The sequence below is a fragment of the Mytilus trossulus genome, chromosome 4 (assembly GCF_036588685.1).
Source record: "Mytilus trossulus isolate FHL-02 chromosome 4, PNRI_Mtr1.1.1.hap1, whole genome shotgun sequence".
Taxonomy (NCBI): Eukaryota; Metazoa; Mollusca; class Bivalvia; order Mytilida; family Mytilidae; genus Mytilus; species Mytilus trossulus.
Genome location: NC_086376.1, coordinates 72,233,967 through 72,254,367, shown reverse-complemented (window position 1 = coordinate 72,254,367; position 20,401 = coordinate 72,233,967). Strand labels below are relative to the sequence as shown.

The following is a 20,401-nucleotide window of genomic DNA, read 5'->3' as shown; positions in this document are numbered from 1 at the left end:
AATCCAATTACCCATTCAGTCTTGTGCCGGTATAGATCAAAGTAGGATAAGGGCAATTAATTCCTCGGTGTAGAGAGTGAGCTCGTTATCACAATAAACATTTACCTGATTTTGGGAGAGATTACTCCCAAATTCCTCCCAACATTTTGGGAGGAATATCGGAGTTTGTCGGAGTGGCTCCGACATTTTCCTCGGTGTAGGGTGTGGGAGAGTTGGTACTCTTGAACTTTGTGCTTAACATTTTACAATTAATGTTTATAATGATGTTATAATACCCATCTGGGTTGCTTTGAGGGCTTAGAGCACTTAATTGTAGTCTAACATTTCCTGGATGAAAAAAAATATGTTGAAGACTAAACTCTGCTTGTATATATGTGTATTGCACATGCAGGTTTATATTTACATGTTCAGTTTGCATTGGTTCTCCCCAGGCACTGTCAGTGAACTTGATCATGTTGATGAAACTTGTATATATATATATGTATATATGTGTGTGCACAGTGTCATGTTACTCGATCTTTAATTATTTTTAGAAACTAGTAGGATCATCCTGTTCAATGAAACAAATTTACTATTGAATTCATATGGATTACTAAATTTACTTTTATTATTATAAATTAATATATATATAGTAGGTAAAATATGCATGAAACTATTAAACAATTTCTTTTAAAGCATCTACAATAGAAGGGCCTTCATATTCTTCAGGATCACACCAGAAATCACTTGGTTGACTAATTGGTGTGAACCATATAAGGGGTTTTCCAAGGTGTTTGATATCTTCATTTTGTCCTTTAATTTCCTCATAATACTGACATATTCTGGCACCTGAAGCATGATCATACGATGGTGCAAGAATGTCTAAAAATGCAACAGGTCCATTCACTGCTATAAGTTCGTGATAAGTGCCATGATTAGGTGTTACAACACAACAATTGTCTTCTGAACTAATGGTGGATTCCTCTTCTAGAACAACCGGTTTAATTGAGTGTCTCAGGTAAGGTCTGATTTTACTGGCAATATTTTCAGGTGGGTTACCATTGAAATTTTGTGGATCACTGAACGATTTCATTCGTGCACTTCCATGAATAACTTTACAAAATCCATACATCCCTGGGTGGTCGTGCAGTGGTATCTTACAACCATCGCGAATAATAAAAATTGCCATTGTCATTACCGGGTCTTCGTAAATGTCAATATAAGATACTGGGGTCTCAGATTCTAATGAGATCTTCGACATGTCAAAATTGACGTCTTTGTCTTTGATATTATTCATCATCGACGTGAGAAGTCCGACATTCTGACTACTTAACAGTACATCAGAATTACCACATATCCGTGAAAATAAACGATAAGCAGTTTGTGCAACCTTCTGAATATTTGATACGGCCCAAGACCACAATTAATGACCCTACTTTTCGTTGTTCACGAATATAGTTCCCTTTAATTAAGGTGTATTCTTTCTTTATTTTTTTTCTTGGCCTTTCTCATTGATTATTTAGTTTTTATGGGTTGGAAATGAAAGAAGATAGGTGAAATAAACTTTTGGTTGTTGTATTTTAACTTATTTTGATATGGAAAGAGTGATTAGGCTAAGTGCAAAAAGGTGATATTTACAGTTTTCGGAACATCTCTTGACTTGTCAATAGGGGTAGGGATGTGTATTGGCTAATTTTGTAAAAGTGATTGCTTCAATCTTTCTGAATTTTGGATATACTTTTGGACAGGTACTATACATTACACACACAAAAGATTGGACAAAAGTGCATGGTGCAAATTTTTTAATGTGACAAAAAGTTATAAAGAACTAATAGAGGAATTAATTGTGGTCTGTGGCCTAAGAGGCTGATACCCAAATTCTTGAAAATGAAGAAAGGGCCAACTTTTTTGGCAGAAAGTCACTTCAAATGATAAATATTATTGTTTTATTGTAATTTTAATCAATTTTAATTTTTAAACTGGCAATATTATGCAATTTAAGGCATTTTTGGCCATTTTGATGCACTGAAAGCCCTTTGACCCCAGTTTCAGCCCTTTCTGTCAATAATGTTGGACCCTTTTTATATTTTAATAATATATTACTACTCTATTGTCTTACAAAACATCACATCTTCAAAATGGATGCATTTTATTTGAAATATAGTCAGAAATTAACAGAAAGCTCTGCCCCTGGCTATAATGGGCAGTGTCAAATTTGGACAGGTTTATGTACACCTAATGGCAAATATGGAGTTATTAATTGTAAATTTCCAGATGCCAGGGGGTGGAGACAAATGCATGTGCACAGGCTTGCCTACATGGTGCATCATCAGAATATCATTATTGATAAAACTGATGATGTTTCGCACCTGTGCCACAATTCGAAATGCATTGCTGTCGAACATCTGTCGTTGGAACCTCATGGTTTCAACAACAGCCGGCAGTCATGCGTTTCAACCAGTTCCTGCTTGGGCCACCCAGATCCCCTCCCTCCATGCAGAGTGGAGTTGAAAATGGACAATAATAATTTGGGTAAAATGATTATCGGGTACTTCTATATTTTTAATTTTACTTCTTTTTTTTTTTCTGGGGCGGGCAAAAAAAATATATTTTGTTATCAGAATGGGAGGAAAAAAGGAAAAGAAATTTGGAAACTACTGTACAACAACTTTAGATTCTTTTTTTAATATTTGGGTGGCCCTTAAAAGGACCTTTTATGATTCTGTTGGCTGGTGGCTCTGGTATCTCAGTCTGCAGCAGGTCTTGGAAGTTTTGGTTTGCAGTAGCTGTCATGGTCCTGGAACTGTAAGGCAGGCTGTGGATCTAGTTGACCTTTGCAGTAATAGTCATGCTTTTTATTCAGTTCTCTCCATGTCTTGTGCTCTGCAAGCCTTTCTGCATTCTGCTGCAATCTCCTTTTTTGAACTTCTGGTCTTAGTATATAATCTTGGTTATATGTAAAGTCAGTGTCCATTTTCTTGAGGTAACGTTTACTTCGTTCTGAAAGTTCTACTCCTAGATTCGTACATTTAAGTTGTGTTGAGGTTCCCGGCATGTTGTTGTTTCTATGTACTCCTGAAGCAAGTCGTCCTTCCATATTTTTGGAGTAAATAACATTTTTGGGCAAATTTACACTCAGTGCTCTATGAACTCCTTCATTTTTGTTGGTATTGTCATAAAGTTTCATGCTTTCAACAGCTGCTGTAGTTAATTTCATTTTCAGGATTTCTTGAAGTAAAAATTTATCTGTTTTATCCATTTGCAGGGCAGTGATCTGGTATGTTGCCAAGTAATGTGAACGACTCCACCAGTTGAGTGCATCATCACCTTTGCAGACAATGGAATATTCAGGACACTGGGTGCAATCACCATCATAGCAGCGGAGGGTAGCATCGAGCACTTTTGGTAAGTCTTTGCTTATTTCATTAATGTTTTTGTCATATTTCTCCATCAGCTTCTTTAGTATCATGGAGCATCTGCACTTTAGATCTTTGCTAAACACCGTCTTAAGTTGTTTATTTTCCTCTTTGGTTTTACCATGGAACATTCCCGGGCTGTATTGAGCTCGCAAAGAGGCCCTGAATTGAGACTGTCCCAAATGTACATGGTCTGCCAGTCTTTCTACTTTCCACATTGGTTCCACAGCTGCAAGGGCTTCTTCAATACCTTTAGCTGAACGTCCATCTCCATCTGTGGTCACATACCGTACCAGACATTTCTGGAGTCCTATCTGGTTTCCCATCTCTTTTCCCAGCTCATACTCTGACAGGGCAGCAGCTCTGTATAAATTTGCTGTACATTCTTCATGACCAGGACATTCTATTGGAAAGCCTTTCCCTCTAAGCCATGCCCCTTTCCAACACATCTTATTCTGTACAACAGCAGCTACAATAAACTTTTTATCTGTTATTGTTTCTATTCCCAATGCAAAAACTTGAGTCGCATTCTGACCAGGCTTCTTTTTACTAACTATTGTGTTGCTGTTGTATCGTGCATCCACAGTTATGTTAATTTCATTTTCTGGGACACCTCGCCTCCTATTCACTTCTTTTACAAGTTCCAGTTTCTGTGCCATGTCTGTTTTGTTCAGCTTGACCATTTCAGCTGCTACTCTGCTGGATGTGCGTTGCATACTGCTTCTACATGGTGGTGGTGTGTCTATTCCTGCAAGTAGTTGCTGCACTGTTGTATTTCCAATTGGACAGTCCTGCAAAGCAGATGCTAGGGCTACATTTGGTTGTCCTGGGTTGGGTCCTGGTTTGCCATTAGCTATTTCCTTGTACATCTTCATTCTGTCTCCAATAAAACCACAGGCTGTGCATTTTAAGGTAAACTGCCAGCAAGTTCCCCACTTTTTCTGTTCATAATAGTCAGCAATAAACATAGGACAGGATGGTGAGTCCACTTGGTGCTTATAAATATTAGTGTTGATCAAGCTTATATTTAGTTGACTGTCTATACACCTCATGCCAGAATGTAATTCTTTATTTTCTTCTCTTTTCAGGTCAGCATTATCGAGCGGTCGAAGTGTACAAATGTTACCAGTCGTCTCCATTTTGCAGTCAGACGATTTAAAAGTTTGCCGCACATAGGAAGTACTTGCACTAGCTGATTCAGGGATCTGTATTGACGTCTGGCTTCTGCTTCTACCACTGGATTTGCCTGCTTGGAAGCATCCAGGATTTCTTGGAGAGTTGTCTTTCTTTGACCATTTCTTGGTATGACCTTTAGTGAACATTTTGAAAAATTAAACTGGATCAGTTATATCCCAACTTGGACTAATGGCATAAAATTTGGACACCCTGATATTTATAATAAAGTGATGTACAAGATCTGCTTTGATGTACATATTTGTTCTTTGATGCAATATGTGGTATGGTGTTACAGAGACCACCTTCTGAGGCAACTCTAAATTAAGTGTTTTCTTAACAGTATCCAGTTAAGCCAATTATTTCATTTTCAGGGGTCCAGATTAAGATTGTTTGATCAAATCTATGAAAATATGTTTCTTAATAATTTATTGAGTAATTAATTTAACAAGAAAGCATATTGGATGTTTTCAATTAACTTTTTAAATAATTTTTGTTGTCAAATTTGATCATGTGGATGTATTTTTTAATAAAAAAAAATTCTTACAAAAATCTTTTAAAATATTTAAATCTCTTTATTGATAAAAATAAACAAATAGTTAAACTTCAATAAAAAGTTTATTTGAATGTGATATTTCAAGGAATAAAGAAATTACACTAGTTTGAAATTTTTATTACATGTAACATGACCTGGTGTTTCACATGAATATTGGTACCTCAGGTAAACAAGTCAAGTACCTGTGAATTTTGTCTAATTATTGTTTGAGTTATATTTTACTTATTAAAGATAAGATAAGCTTATTTTTAAGATAAGTTTTGAAAGTGAGTTTTGTATTTAAGTATTTTTAAAGGAATTTTATTTAATTTAATTTAGCTAAAAAAACAAGAATTTTTGAAAAAACCCAATTTTTATTTTAAAAAACATGATTTTTTAAAAAAATTCTTTCAAATTCTTGAAATTTAGCCATTTAGCTGCTACAGACACCTTACTTTTTTAAAATATCTTGTTTAACAAGAAAGTTATTAAACTTTAACTTTTTCTAGTAGATACATGTTTTGTAAATTTCCTGCCATAAAATTCCTGTAAATTTTAACATGAGGGTAGTGTTATTAAAAGAATCAGGACTACCATAAAACTTGTCGGATTGATTTGAAATTTTGTATGCTGGTTCGATATAGAATAAACTTAATGCATGCTAATTTTTTTGGCATTTAATTGAAGAATAAGGGTCTAATAGGCCCAAGACCACAATTAATGACCCTACTTTTCGTTGTTCACGAATATAGTTCCCTTTAATTAAGGTGTATTCTTTCTTTATTTTTTTTCTTGGCCTTTCTCATTGATTATTTAGTTTTTATGGGTTGGAAATGAAAGAAGATAGGTGAAATAAACTTTTGGTTGTTGTATTTTAACTTATTTTGATATGGAAAGAGTGATTAGGCTAAGTGCAAAAAGGTGATATTTACAGTTTTCGGAACATCTCTTGACTTGTCAATAGGGGTAGGGATGTGTATTGGCTAATTTTGTAAAAGTGATTGCTTCAATCTTTCTGAATTTTGGATATACTTTTGGACAGGTACTATACATTACACACACAAAAGATTGGACAAAAGTGCATGGTGCAAATTTTTTAATGTGACAAAAAGTTATAAAGAACTAATAGAGGAATTAATTGTGGTCTGTGGCCATACCATTTTTTTTCAGATAGACGCTTCTAATCTGATTAAACTGTAAATCAATAAACGGGTATAACCCTATTAAATTCCGGAATATGATGGCTTTATTATTATACGCATGGGTGTAATAACAATGGCCATGATTGATATGTGAATATGTGAACAAGAAGGAATGTCATTATGATCTTTTATGAATATAAAAATTTAAAACACTTATTTTGAATTAACATGACTAGATAAACTAAATGAACAAAACAACAAAACTTACACAAGTCCTCTCAAGGCTTGAACTATTGTCCGCTTCAATGGGACTATGCATATGTGATCCTATATAATGTCCCAGAGTTGTCCGAATTTCGCATGAACACCAAAGGCGAAAGCTATATAATGCATAACATGTGTCTCATCAGTGATACCTTTAACAATCGGAGCTCCGAGCTAGCTTGTCTCCGTGTCGAAAAAACACGCTTAAATTGGCATCTCGAGATTGCCGGCATACAAGCTATTTTCGCGAATACAATTTCATTATATTGACAACGGTACAGTACAAAAGTACTCACATGGGATGCCTGTACTATAATTTGAAGAAGAAGAAAAACTAACAGACCTTATAGTCAAAAATATCAAAATTAGGGATACAGCAGTCAACGTTGTGTTATAATCTTAATCAGTCACTATAATAACAAACAAATATGCCAACATGGAAAAAAATTAAATAGACAAAGCACATTAACAAAAAAAAAATACACTGAAGAATACAAAAATTCACCAAAGCACAATAATCATGCAGGTCACACAATGAGTTCAGCAAAAACAAAAGGAACTGAGATACCTACCAAATAAAGCTAAAAATTATATTTGAGTGTGACTGCATTGGATAATTTTTATTTTAAAATCCTATATGACATTTACTTATGATATATATCTCTAGTTTACAGTTATACTAGTGTGTGATAACATCGTGTGAGGGAATTCGATCTTTGCTTATTTCAATGCTACAGATCTAAGTCATTTTTCGACTCAAGAGAAATGCCAGATAAAATTATTGTTTTAATTATCTTAACAAGGATTAGTAATTTTAAGTATAATAGTCCCAGGTATAATATGACTAATATACAAATCCTTGATCTTTAAAACAAAAAGAAATGACACCCCGTAATTCCACTATTACTATCACCTGCTTTGTTTTTTATTTTACTCTTTAGAGATCATATGAGCGTTTACTTTGCATCAGATGAAGGAAACATCCTTCTCATCGTAAGTTTGGTCATTCGGATTCTCTTTAGTTGTTGATGTAGTGTACAATTCTATGGTAAAAACTTGAAAAACTCCGATGAACTTCCTTCTTTTCATAAAAACATGTAATATGTCCCCTGCATATACATTCCCCAATCTGTTGTTATTTTGAAATTTTTACATACTGTTAGAAATAAAGTTGTAAACTGACGATTCAAGATATATAATGAGAAGACAATGAGCTGGTAAGTTTGTTATTATCCAAATGTAAAATATTGTGACTAGACTGATGGATAGAAAGTCATTAAACACTGTTCCAGCCACACCAGGGACAGCCTACAGGAATCTTATGCCTAGTCCAAATAATAGACAACTTTCGAGTCCAATGCATAATGTTTCTGTCAAAACTGTGGTTTTAGTGAACATTATTAGTGGTAAAGAGGCTTCATCACTTCTGTTCCAATGTTGTCTTTCAGCAATTGTTTGGAAAACTATGATGCATTATACACCTTATCGCTCTTTGTCCGCCATGACTGGATATCACACAGGTTCCCGTAAAATTTTGAAGTCATAAAACAAAATATCTGACGCCACAATGGAAAAGTGATTGCTGTATGTGTCAAAAGGTCAAGTGGCTGGGTCGGCTGGCCGAGTAGGCGAATAGCGATAAGGTGTATTGTAGACCGAATAATCTATCTCTTCGTGTTTATTTTTGACATTTCATATTTCCTTTAATTAACGCTTGTCCAAAAAAATAAAAAATATCAAAGGTCAAAATGAGGAAAATAGAATATGGGAAGGGTGAAATATGGAGACACAGGACATAGGAGACAGAAAAATTAAGTCTACATTATTGGGTCCTACTAAAATGCCCCTGGGTGAAGAAAAAGCACTCGGGGAAGAAAACATAGAGCCCAGGGGAAAGAAATATATCGGTATTTTATTGGCATGAGACAACTTTGTTTTGATGAAATAAGTTATGTACATTGATTTTTTTTAATTTTTATACATGTACAAGTAATTTGAAAATTCAGATTATAGACGTTTTTAATAAAGCACAAAAACAAGTATAAATGTTTCAATTTTATCAATAATATATGAATACTATTTCGAAAGACAGATGCAGAAGATTTATAAAATGTAAACCTTCAAAAGACATGTTTGTCAAAAACAATATTAAAATGAAAATGTAAAAAACAACTTGAATTTAAAAGATTTTTTTGGAAAAAAAGTTTGTTTCCAGTTTTTGGAGAAAAAAATAATTTGTTTTTGACCCTCTAAAAAAAAATTGTTTGTTTTGAATACCCTCAGCTGCCACTATCATGACTTTATGTAATGCTAAAATTGAAAGAAAAAAATTGTTTTTACTTGTCGCCAGAAAAATAGATTGTTTTTCGCCTTTGTTTAAAAAGTTTGCCCAAAGAAAAAAACCATAGCCCCCCAGAAAATCAAATGGTTGCTGACTAATTGACAATCAGCACTGCTGTCATTAGGGAATTGTGATTAAGGAAGTTTGCTGCTCAGTTTCAAAATAAATAAATTATAACTTTTCTTAAAACTAGTATATATTGATAGGGGATTAATTGAAGAAGCAAAAAAATATAGGGGTCAATGTGCTTGTTTTTGAGATATGAGCCATTGAAATTTTGGCAGGAAAATGTTCTCTTGATTTTTCTGAGCCTTATCATGCTTATCATTGACCTGTTAAAGTTCTCAAAAACTATTAAAAAATAAAATAAAATTTTATACACATCATTTGAAATGGCGTATAATTATACATGTAAAAGATTTTTGAAAAGAAAAATGGGGGTTCATGGGCAAATTTTTTAAGGCATTCAAATGGATAAAACCAGAGGATTTCGATAATCTGACAAAAAATCCAAAACATGACAAGCAAACATCCTTAAATACCTACCAAACAAACATAATTTCTAGTTTATCCTTCACAATGGCAATCAGGGATACAGCTATTACAGACCATCCCCTAGCCTCTATATGGTAAATGATGTCATGAAGGCGTGCATAATTGACAAGTTTTTTCAGGTGATCAACAAACTCGCAAGTGGTCTATTATGACATCTTGCAAGGCTATTTTGATCTTCCATGTTCCCTTTATCATGTATATACATGCATGTATACTGTTTTGGCACTGCAGCTGTATTATATATTATAAATGATATATTTACAATTTTTGTATATATAATATTACTGATATAGACTATTAAATTAGATCCCAAAGTGACTGAAACAGACTTGGCTGATCTTGATGCAGTATGTAGCACAATGGAAACAGTGCTAGTTGGTGGCTTTTCATCCTGACAAATGCACAGTCCTACATGTGTCTTTCACACAGAAAAACAACCAATAAAACATGATAATTACAACCTTTCCAATCACACATTAGAATCTCTATCATCTGCTCATATAATTGAAAGTGATACCTTGCAATTTGGTATTACACTTTAAGTACATCTAAAATAGGACTAATCTAAATTCTAATCGTTAATGATATAACATCTAAAAGTAACAAAATTCTTAGCCTCCTACAACTAAACATCAAACCATCAAATCAATAGTAATGCAAACTATGCAAGTACTTATCCAACCTAGTCTGGAACCCAAATACAGCAGAATCAATATCAAAGATAGAATGTAAAATGGAGCTACTCAGTATGTCTTTAATAGTACCCATTGATGTGACAGTGAGTACATTGTATATTGTAACTCTGACATGCTAAACACAATAAGTAGTTATCGCTATTACCCATTGTAATGATCTATAAGATCTCACTTCATCTAGTCAAAATACCATTAGACACCATTCTTATACCTGCAGATCAAAGAACCAGAAAATTTTAACAACTTATCTTTCATGTCTTCAGGTCTTTATCATGCTTATACATATATATACATCTAAAGCCAATACATACTAGGTTACAGGCAATATTTTTTTCTGTTTTCAATAGAACAAATTAACAATTTCTATTTGTTCAGTCTCTTACAACAAATCACACAATAATGTCAGACATATATTGGTTTACTTTTACAAATTGTGACTTGGATGGAAAGTTGTCTCATTGGCACTCATACATCATACCACATACATTCTTATACATTGTATCTATTTATAAGAATGTATGTAACATTTTTGTACCTAGAATTCAAAGCCTTGAGGAATTTAAAAATAATCTTTAAATTAACTCCTTATTGAGATTAGATTTTTTTGGGAGATATAAATGATTTATATTGTGCAAAATATTGTGGGAAACATCTTACAGATAGTTTCTCATCAGTATGAAACACTTCGAATTTAAAGATAAAAGGCTTATACATATTATAATAACCATGATAACATCCAAATACAAATGTATCTCAATTTACTTGCATGATAATTTGTAATGTATCATTATGTACAAATGTATCTATGAAGCTAAAATAGATATTACTTTACAGTTAAAGTCATAAGAAACCTCGAATCAAAAAAAAATAATGCATATGTTTTTTATAACTCAATGGATAGTTTTCATTGTAAAACTTATGTACATATTCTTTTTTCTGAAGAAAATTCTTTAATTTATTCATATTTAGAAGAAGTTTACTTTATTTGAATTGCTTCCTTCCAGCAAGCAATTCCCCCCGATATATTTTCCGTATGCAAGGTGACCTCAGTGTGACCAATCTCGTAAAAATCCGGTGACCACAATACGCATGGATGTCCTTAAAATAAACTATTATCTGAATTTACATGTTAAGCACGTGCTCAATTTCCATGCTTTTTTGTTTATTTTTCGTCAATTGTTGACAAACAGGTGACAATCGTTAAACTTTGGCTTCAAACACATTTTCACAACAACACTGACGGATTGAAACTTTTTTTTACGATTATACGAAATTTACACGAAAAAAATGATAAATTCGAGCACAGAAGACTAAGTTTATGATGTTTGTATGCATTGGTTTAAGAATTGGAAGAACATTATTTTTCACAGGTCACTCGTTTCTTATGACTTTAATTGAGTTAAACTAGTAATTTCATATATTTATGTTTCCTTCCAACATTTTTTGTGTCCAATCAAAGATCCCTGTTAAACATTGGATCAAACTAGAACTGATGGAAAATAATTTACAGAACTTTGTTTAAGAATTAAATTCAACAAAATATCATCAAGTAACTAAATCAAATGATATTTCATCAAGTTAATAAATTCAATATTTTGACTACTTTTTAGGAATCCATTCAACCGACATACAGCTCCAAAAAAGAGTGTGATATCTAGAACTGTAAGTTGATTTCAGTTTAAAAATAACAATATATATTCTTCAACATAATGACCATTTCAATTATTTGTAAAATTTTCTTAACATTTTACTCATGAACATGATGAACTTCAAATCATATATTCTTGAAATTTGTGTCACATGCTACACTGTATGATAAATTTTTACTCATCACTGTTCATCACTCATCAACTCCCTGTTTACAGAATACTTATACTAATGAGTATAAATAGAGGCATTTAATAGCAGAAAGTTAATTTTTTTATCAACAGGTTATGCTCCAGCTACTCCTCTAGCTCAGTTTTTTTAATTTTAAAACTTAATTTGAGAAACATTTCTATTGTTATTTTCATCTGTTTTATTTATCTTTATTATAGGAAGAAAGAGAACTTGTTAAAGAAATAAAAAAGCTAGATCAGTAAGTCTGAAAATTATCTGGTCTCAATGCAATTATATTATATAACAAGAATGTGTCCATAGTACACAGATGCCCCACTCGCACTATCATTTTCTGTGTTTGGTGGACCGTGAAATTGGGGTTAAAAACTCTTAATTTGGCATTTAAATTAGAAAGATCATATCACAAGGAACATGTATACTAAGTTTCTAGTTGATTGGACTTCAACTTCATCAAAAACTACCGTGAACCAAAACTTTAACCTGAAATTTGCGCTATCATTTCCTATTTGAGCCGAGAAATTGGGGTCAAAAGACTGACTTGGCATTAAAATTAGAAAGATCATATCATAGGGCACATGTGTACTGAGTTTCAAGTTGATTGAACTTCAACTTCACCAAAAACTACCTTGACAAAAAAACTTTAACCTGAAGCCGGATGAATGGTTGAAAGGACAGACGGAAGGAAGAACGAATGGACGCACATACCAGAAAACATAATGCCCCTCTATTATCTTAGGTTGGGCATAAAAATTAAAGGAGCATGATGTGTTATTTTAGTCACTGTTGTTAAAATATAAGGTCTGAAACTATTTTAGAAAAAAGATGAATGTTTATCTCAAATACATAATATGAATTAATTAACAACATTAACATGATTAAAGATCTAATAAGCATGTAGTAATCTGTACAGTATATTGGTCAGTTCTTCTTCTTCTCCCAGTAAGCAGCCACCATCAACTGGTTGACTATCCTGCCACATTTATGGAGTGAATGCATGAATAAAATTCTAAATTTAACAAAAACAAAAATATTTTTAGTCCATTAATTGGTCTAGATCTGTGTGTTGACTAAACTAACTTTTTAGTCATTTGTCCAGCTTTGTGTTTATCATAAGCTCATCAATGATAAAGGAAAATACAGGAATTTATTCTGCATGAATATTTCCTAAACAAGATAAAGAAATCTACATTATCATGTCTATGATTACTGTAAAAATATATATTTAATGGAATAGATATTTGAAGCTAACAGCAAGTGGAAGCAAGTGATATTTGTCCTATACTGCATTCATTTTGAGTGTATGTATACTGGCCCAAAGAAAACATTGCTATCATTTAAAGAAATTTTAATTTCATTTTTTTGTAGACAGGGTGAGACTAGTAAAAAGTTACAAAAAGATGCCAAACGATGGGTTGAAGCTAACAATGGTAATAATTATTTTGGTATACTGTAAACCAACTTATTTTCGCAGATGCTATATTTCCTGTGTAGCCCTTTGGCCATTTTGCGGCAATTTAGTTATACCATTCTCTAATTTACTTCATGTAGTTTAGTAAGAAATAGTCAAAGCTTTACATATTCGGGACGATTTATATTCACGAAAATACATTGGTTTACAGTAGTTAAAGAAAGTGCAGATGATTTACTAGTAGTACATATATATATCTTATAAAATAAGACGCTGTGGTATTATTTCCAATGAGACACTAACCAATAAAGTCCAAAAAATGTGGCTTTAAGGAAATCCAGGTCATCATATGGCCTTCAACCATAAGTAAAACTCATACCTTATAATCCGCTATAAAAGGTCTTTACATAATAAAATGTAAAACATTTTAAAAAAAAACATGGCCTGATTTGGTACATCAAAACCGATATAACAGGTTGCAACCAATGACAACTGCTGAATTATAGGCTCCAAACATTCCACATGCACATATAGAATGTGGTACAATGGTGTGACAGTATAAGATTAAAACAAACTGTAAAAATAATATGGAAATGGCTTGACACTAACACATTGTATGGTCTTAATACTCTTATTAATTATTTACTTGTATAAATTGCACAGGTTTAGCAGTTGAAGACTATGAATCTAGTAAAATCAATGCATGGAAGTATGGAATGCTACATGATATATTTTACTATTACAATTCTGTTACAAATAAAATTGGTCCAGTGTAAAAAAGATATTGTCGTAAGGACTACAACATGTATTCATAATAGTATAATGGTTTTGAATCTGTTTCAGCTGTTGCAGGGAGTGAACACAAAATAACACAAGATCTACTGTCATGTCAACTTTGCCAGTCTGAACCAGAGTTCTATAAACAGATAGAGGAATGGAACAAAACAGTAGAAAAACAAGCTCAATCTACCAGAGAGTTGGTTAGCGTTAACATGCATTATCTGCCTCTGATTGGCAACCTTAAAATTCTAGTTTGAATAATTGCATGTAACCATATTTTATTTACTGGTTTATGGTATTTAAGGTCTTTAGGAATACTAAAATTACACAATAACATTTTGGTCAATTCAATGGTGGAGAAATAGTATAAATCACTTCATATTTTTAGGCCTATTTAAGGTAGGACTTGGCATAAAATATCTTAGTAGTTTGCAAACAAACAATAAAAATGAATGACCAACAGTTCATAGTAACTTAAAAAGAGTGTCCATACTACTTAGTACACAAGTTCATATAAACTTAAATTCTTCAGTGTGTATGTAGGATTTATTGCCTGCTGATTACTTAACATCCACTAGAAAATATTTCTTGTATAACCAAGATGAGAACGAAATTAATACAAGTTTCTGCATGTGGGAAATCATGGGCTTAGACTACCATTGAAAAATGAGGTTATGTTGGATAGTGGCAGAAATTTTGCCTTACAACAGGGCCACCCACTGACCTCTCTTATTTGTTGCAGGATTCTTTAATGAACATTGAGTGTGGCACTCTTTTTACACAGACATGAGATTTATGGTTCCCATAAAGAACTTGCACTCTATTTGTTGTTGTTTAAAATCTGATTTATATTTATTGGTACCAAGGTGTGGAAATTCAAAATGAAAAGACTATTAAAATAAGACCCACTAGTATTACTAAATATATGATAAAATTTTATGGTATGGCTATGGCAAAATATTTCCAATTTCTCCTGACTATGCATCATTTCTTTCCAGAATGGTACAGTACAGAAGACAGTTGTTGAGCCAGTGAAAAAGTATGATAAATTATATATTTCATAGACAAATTATTACTTGTATAGTACCAAATGAGTAGGTTGATATCTAATATTTCCTCACAGCAAAAAAACTTATTTTGATGCTTATCAGATAGGTAATCAATAGTTTTAATAAATATGATTGCCTTAACACCTCTCAGTATAAAGAAAAAAAATAATGTGTACCAATGATCATGTTACAGTTGGACAAGGCATGTATAGCCAGCGAGTGTTGTTAATCTTCACAATCAGTATCATTTTCAAGTCATTGAAATTATCTACCATAGAATTTATGTAGGTTCAGGCTTTGACTTCAATTTGAAACAAACGTTGTTTTTTATAGGTTAAATGGAGTATACCCAAGTATCGACATTGCCATAAAGAAAAGGGAACAAAGTTTACAGGTAATATAGTAAAACACAGAATTATGTATCCAAATCCTGTGTAAGTCAGTAATCTGTCTATTTGAACACATCTTTGTACATGTAATATATTCATTGAATATATCAGGAGGACTAGTCATCCATATAAGTATCAATAAATGATTGATGATTAGATCAGAGGGATTTTCAATGTAAAAAGGCAAATTAACCATCTAATAAAACTCTGTATGTCTCTCCTGTAGCGGAAGGGGCATCATGTATTACCCTTGTCCATCTGTATGTCCATCCATCAATCCTGAAATTGGTTTCCGTTCTCTAACTTAAGTTGGCCTCACCCAAATGGTATGAAACTGTAACACAACGGTTATAACCACAAAACACAGATCAAGATTGAATTTAGGTTGCATCACAGTTATTAGTCCCTTACCGACTAGGTCAAAGGGAATTTTAGGTTTGAATCTGGACATCTCTGTGTCTGTCTATCTGCCAGTTTTTCAGTTTTTCCATATTTTTTTACTTCATGCTTAAGGATTTGATGTTTTGTTTTATCATGACAAGTTATGAATCAAGTCAAAGGAGTATGTTCGGTAAGGGCCATATTTGGCCCCAATTATAAAGTTGATAGTTTCAAGACAATAAATGTTTTACGTTGCTTTAAAGACATGAGAGAAAGTTGAACAGAACTTTTTATTGTCAAATTTTAATTCTAACACAGTGATTTTTTTTATCCCAAAAAGCCCAAGATAAGAGATTTTGGTGAAATTTGACATAATCAGCAAGATTTCAACCAAATAAAGGACCAGGAAACATAGAGCGCATGCGTCGACAAGCAAAATATTCAACTAAGAGATATGAAATGTTTTCACAAACATTCTTTTAAAAGATCTTTGCTGTCGACGTTTGCGCTCTATGTTTCCTGTCGAACAATGTATTGAAATTTCCCCATTTTCATTGATTTTTTCGTGAAAAATCAATTTGAGTACAACTTGTCATAATGAAACGCAGAAACGTAAAATTTTCAACAAAATGGCTTATATCCTATCTAGTCAATGTATTAGCTATAGTTTATCGTGATTTTGGTCAATAAATCCGAATTTGAAATTTACGCTAAAAAGGGGGCCATTTTAGGACCTTATCGAACATACTCCTGATGATTTTTTGCAGAGTTATGGTCCTTCACTAATAAACAGTTTTCCAAATTTGATTTTGTCATTTTTGAAAATATTGATTTGATAATTAGTAGATACTTATAAAATGACCAGAGACAGTTCCAGGTTCAACTTACTTCCAGTCTGATGATTTTGTGGAGAGTAATGGTCCTTGGACTTAAGAAAATTCTCTAAAATTATCAGTTTTCCACACTTTTTTTGGTCATGCTTGAAGATATTGATTTGAAAATTGGTATATCGTTTATCATAACATTTTACAGATCAAGTTTGCATTTTGTTCTGGTCTGATGGTTTTGTGCAGAGTCCTTGGACTAAGTTTTCAACACCTTTTTCAGCATGCTTGAAGATATATTGACTTGATATTTGTTAATATATAATTTACACCATGACAATTTATAGATCAAGTTAGAATTTTGTTCCTATACAATGAGTTTTTAAATGGTAGAGGACTATGTATTGTCATGCAATACTCACAGAATGCTTGTTTGTTCTTGAGTTGTGTCCCTTTATAACATCATATGCAAGCGGGGGCACCACTTATTTGTAGTTACAATTGGGTTGTTTTAGGATATGATTAGATTTACTTAATAAATATTTTTTGGAGAAATGATAAAATGCAGAATGTGTATAGTAAGGGCCACTTTTTTTGGCTTTAATTTAAGTCCATTACTAGTATTTGAAGATGCAGAGTTTCAAGTTGATATTAAAACATTATATAAGCATAGATTAAAAGATTACTTCAGTTACATATAATACATGTAATAATATATAAATCATGGGGGAAAATGTATAAAATTACAAATATTTAAAAATGTGTCTTTTTACAAGAATGCAATATGGATCCCTTTGCTAAAATATTGACTCAACACAGTGATGGATTGGTCTCCATTAATACCTGTTAGTACAGTTTTTTAGAAGCAATAAAAACATTGAGAATAAATTGAAAGATATCTTATAATAGTGTTAAATGTTGAATTATAAGTTTTCTTTCAGGAATATATGAAAAGTCAAGCCAAACTAGAGAAATATCAGGAGAGAGAGAGAACAGGACAGAATATTGTTAAACTGGAAACTGTAAGTGTACTTAGACATACTCATATATCAAGATGAAAATCAAAACATTCTAAAGGGAAATATAATACTATTTTCCTTAAATTTGTCAGTGAAATGTCTTGCTTTTCACATCTTTTGCAGGATAACATATTATTTTGAAGCCTGTGATTCATACATAAACTGTTTTATATTCATTATGAATGTATAATGCTAATTTCAATATTCTATTACATTCCAGAGTAAAAAGTCCTTGATATCAGCTAAAGAAGATTTTACTAGTCAAAATAATGCCTTGAAGGAAGATATACCCAAGTTTATAGACATGAGAACGGAATATATACAGCCTTCTCTTGAATCCTTGATTAAATCACAGGTATGTTTTACTTTACCCCTTATACTACAACTAAGGGAAGCTGGTTTATAAAATGATCTTTCAAGTTTGTGTCAAAAAGGGAGTCTTGGTGGCCGACTGGTTTAAGTAGTTCATCCCAAGATTGTTTGTTTTCCTGTCTCTCTGAGCAATCTGGTTTCCTTCACCAACAAAAAATGACCACCATGATATACCCTATAGTACTCGAAGTGGTGTTAAACACAGGTGATCAACTTTTCATCAATTTTATCACACATATTTTATTTAATGCATATTTTAAGCACAATCAAATAAAAATGTTTATGTTTTTTATGCCCCACCTACGATAGTAGAGGGGCATTATGTTTTCTGGTCTGTGCGTCCGTCTGTCCCGCTTCAGGTTAAAGTTTTTAGTCAAGGTAGTTTTTGATGAAGTTGAAGTCCAATCGACTTCAAACTTGGTACACATGTTCCCTATGATATGATCTTTCTAATTTTAATGCCAAATTAGAGATTTTACCCCAATTTCACGGTCCAGTGAACATAGAAAAGGATAGTGCGAGTGGGGCATTCGTGTACTGAGGACACATTCTTGTTCTTAATTATTTGGGGACGAGGCAATGAATTTGTATGCTCATATCAAATTTTGTTTTGTTTCTTTTATATACATTGTACATTCAGTACTGATTAATAGATGGATTTATTGTTATTCGACATGCAGAAAACCTTGTTACAACTTTCTTTATTTCAGATGTAGACATTTTAAGGTTAACTATATTGCCTTATCATTGATAATAAAATAGACTATTTGAAGGCAAGCAAATGTTCTGCAAAAGTCTCTTTCTTAAGTAATTCTGGGTCTTAGATCAACTTCCTAAGTGATCAATGTCAAACAGATTTAAATGTTTGCAATGTAAGAATTATAAAGTCACCTTAGCAAGATTGACACCATGCCTCATCATCATTGTATTTTACAGTGTGCAGTGAACTGAATAATCTGGGTCAAATCATGACCTTATCCAAAGCCTTGCTTGATCATTACCCTTTTAGGTGACGACTGGGAAATATGACCATCCAAAACCCTTGCCTAAGACTGTAAGTTTCTTAACATTTGACAATTTATTTTTTACTAAATTTTTGTTTAAAGGTTGCCTTGAATGCAGAATCTGTCAGATTGTACACAGAACTATCAGAACATATGGGAAGCAAGGAGGACAACTCTATACAACAGACATTGACAGAGATAAAAGCACTGTCAATAACAGTGGACTGATATGTCTCATTCAACATTTTTTTTTCTCATGTAGATAATTTCACTGGATTGGAATGTATAAGGCCAAAAAAAATATATGTCTGTTTCCTGTTTCCTGACCGACCCCGACTCACACCACCCGACTCTAGACCTTTTTATTCAATTCCGGAAAAAAATCGTTCCGATCCAGATCCGTATCTTACTATATCCAAACAATCAACATAATAATAATAATAATTCTTAATTTAAAGAGGGTTACACAGTTAGCTATAAAGCTAATCTTCCCTGAGGCCCTCATGAAATACAATGAAATATAACAAACAATTACAAAATATCAAACAGACACACATACATGAATAATGAAATAAAAAATTGTCATGAAGTATACAATTTTCACAACAGGTAAAAATTACAAATTCACATATGACATATATTTATAGTAACAACATCAACAATAACAAGTTTGAGTAAGTGTGTGAAAATAATTATGCATATAAAAAACACAGCTTCATAATGTTCCAACCAGTAATTTTTTTAATCTTTTTTGAATGAGCTTGTACTTGATGTTGATTTTTTCAGGGATATTGGTAAATTATTCCATAAAATAGATCCTGAATATATAAAAGATTTTTTATAAAGCTCTGTTTTAGCTTTTGGAATTTGTAAATTTTTGCAAGAGGCATTTCTCAAACAATATTGCTTTATTTCTGGCATTTCTTTAAATTTTTCGGTGAGATATACAGGGGCTTCATTTTTAAGGCATTTCTGCATCAAAACTAATTTGTGGTATGAGATTCTGTTCTCTACTGTCATCCATCCAAGCTGTTTAAACAGTGGAGCTGATGATGAAAGTGGATCAGCATCTAAAATAATTCTTGCAGCCCTTTTCTGCAATTTTATTATTCTGACTAGCTCATTTTTAGCACAACCACTCCAAATAATACAACAATAATCTATCAGTGGGAGAATATAACCATTATAAAATAATTTTCTTAGATCAATATTTAGAAATTTCTTGATTTTAGAGAG

General features: G+C 32.5%; 2 protein-coding genes across 3 annotated transcripts; one reads left to right on the top strand and one right to left on the bottom strand.

Moving 5' to 3' along the window:
* Window positions 1-620: 620 nt before the first annotated feature.
* LOC134715900 (2-aminoethanethiol dioxygenase-like) lies at window positions 621-1,381 on the bottom strand (the record flags this gene model as incomplete). The annotated part of the gene is made up of 1 exon (XM_063578453.1): window positions 621-1,381. A coding segment is annotated over one exon (726 nt), but the record flags the coding sequence as incomplete, so codon positions are not given.
* Window positions 1,382-7,463: 6,082 nt separating this feature from the next.
* Window positions 7,464-19,531, top strand: LOC134715899 (bridging integrator 3-like). 2 transcript variants are annotated; one of them, XM_063578451.1, is made up of 10 exons: window positions 7,464-7,502; window positions 11,711-11,762; window positions 12,137-12,177; window positions 13,305-13,366; window positions 14,191-14,327; window positions 15,126-15,166; window positions 15,510-15,570; window positions 17,712-17,792; window positions 18,010-18,144; window positions 19,268-19,531. In XM_063578451.1, the coding sequence occupies exons 1-10, from the start codon at window positions 7,480-7,482 to the stop codon at window positions 19,391-19,393; spliced, it is 759 nt and encodes a 252-aa protein (XP_063434521.1). In that variant the 5' UTR covers window positions 7,464-7,479; the 3' UTR covers window positions 19,394-19,531. The 2 variants fall into 2 exon arrangements, with proteins under 2 accessions (XP_063434521.1, XP_063434522.1); XM_063578452.1 differs by lacking the exon at window positions 7,464-7,502 and adding an exon at window positions 7,539-7,726.
* The last annotated feature ends 870 nt before the right edge of the window (window positions 19,532-20,401 follow it).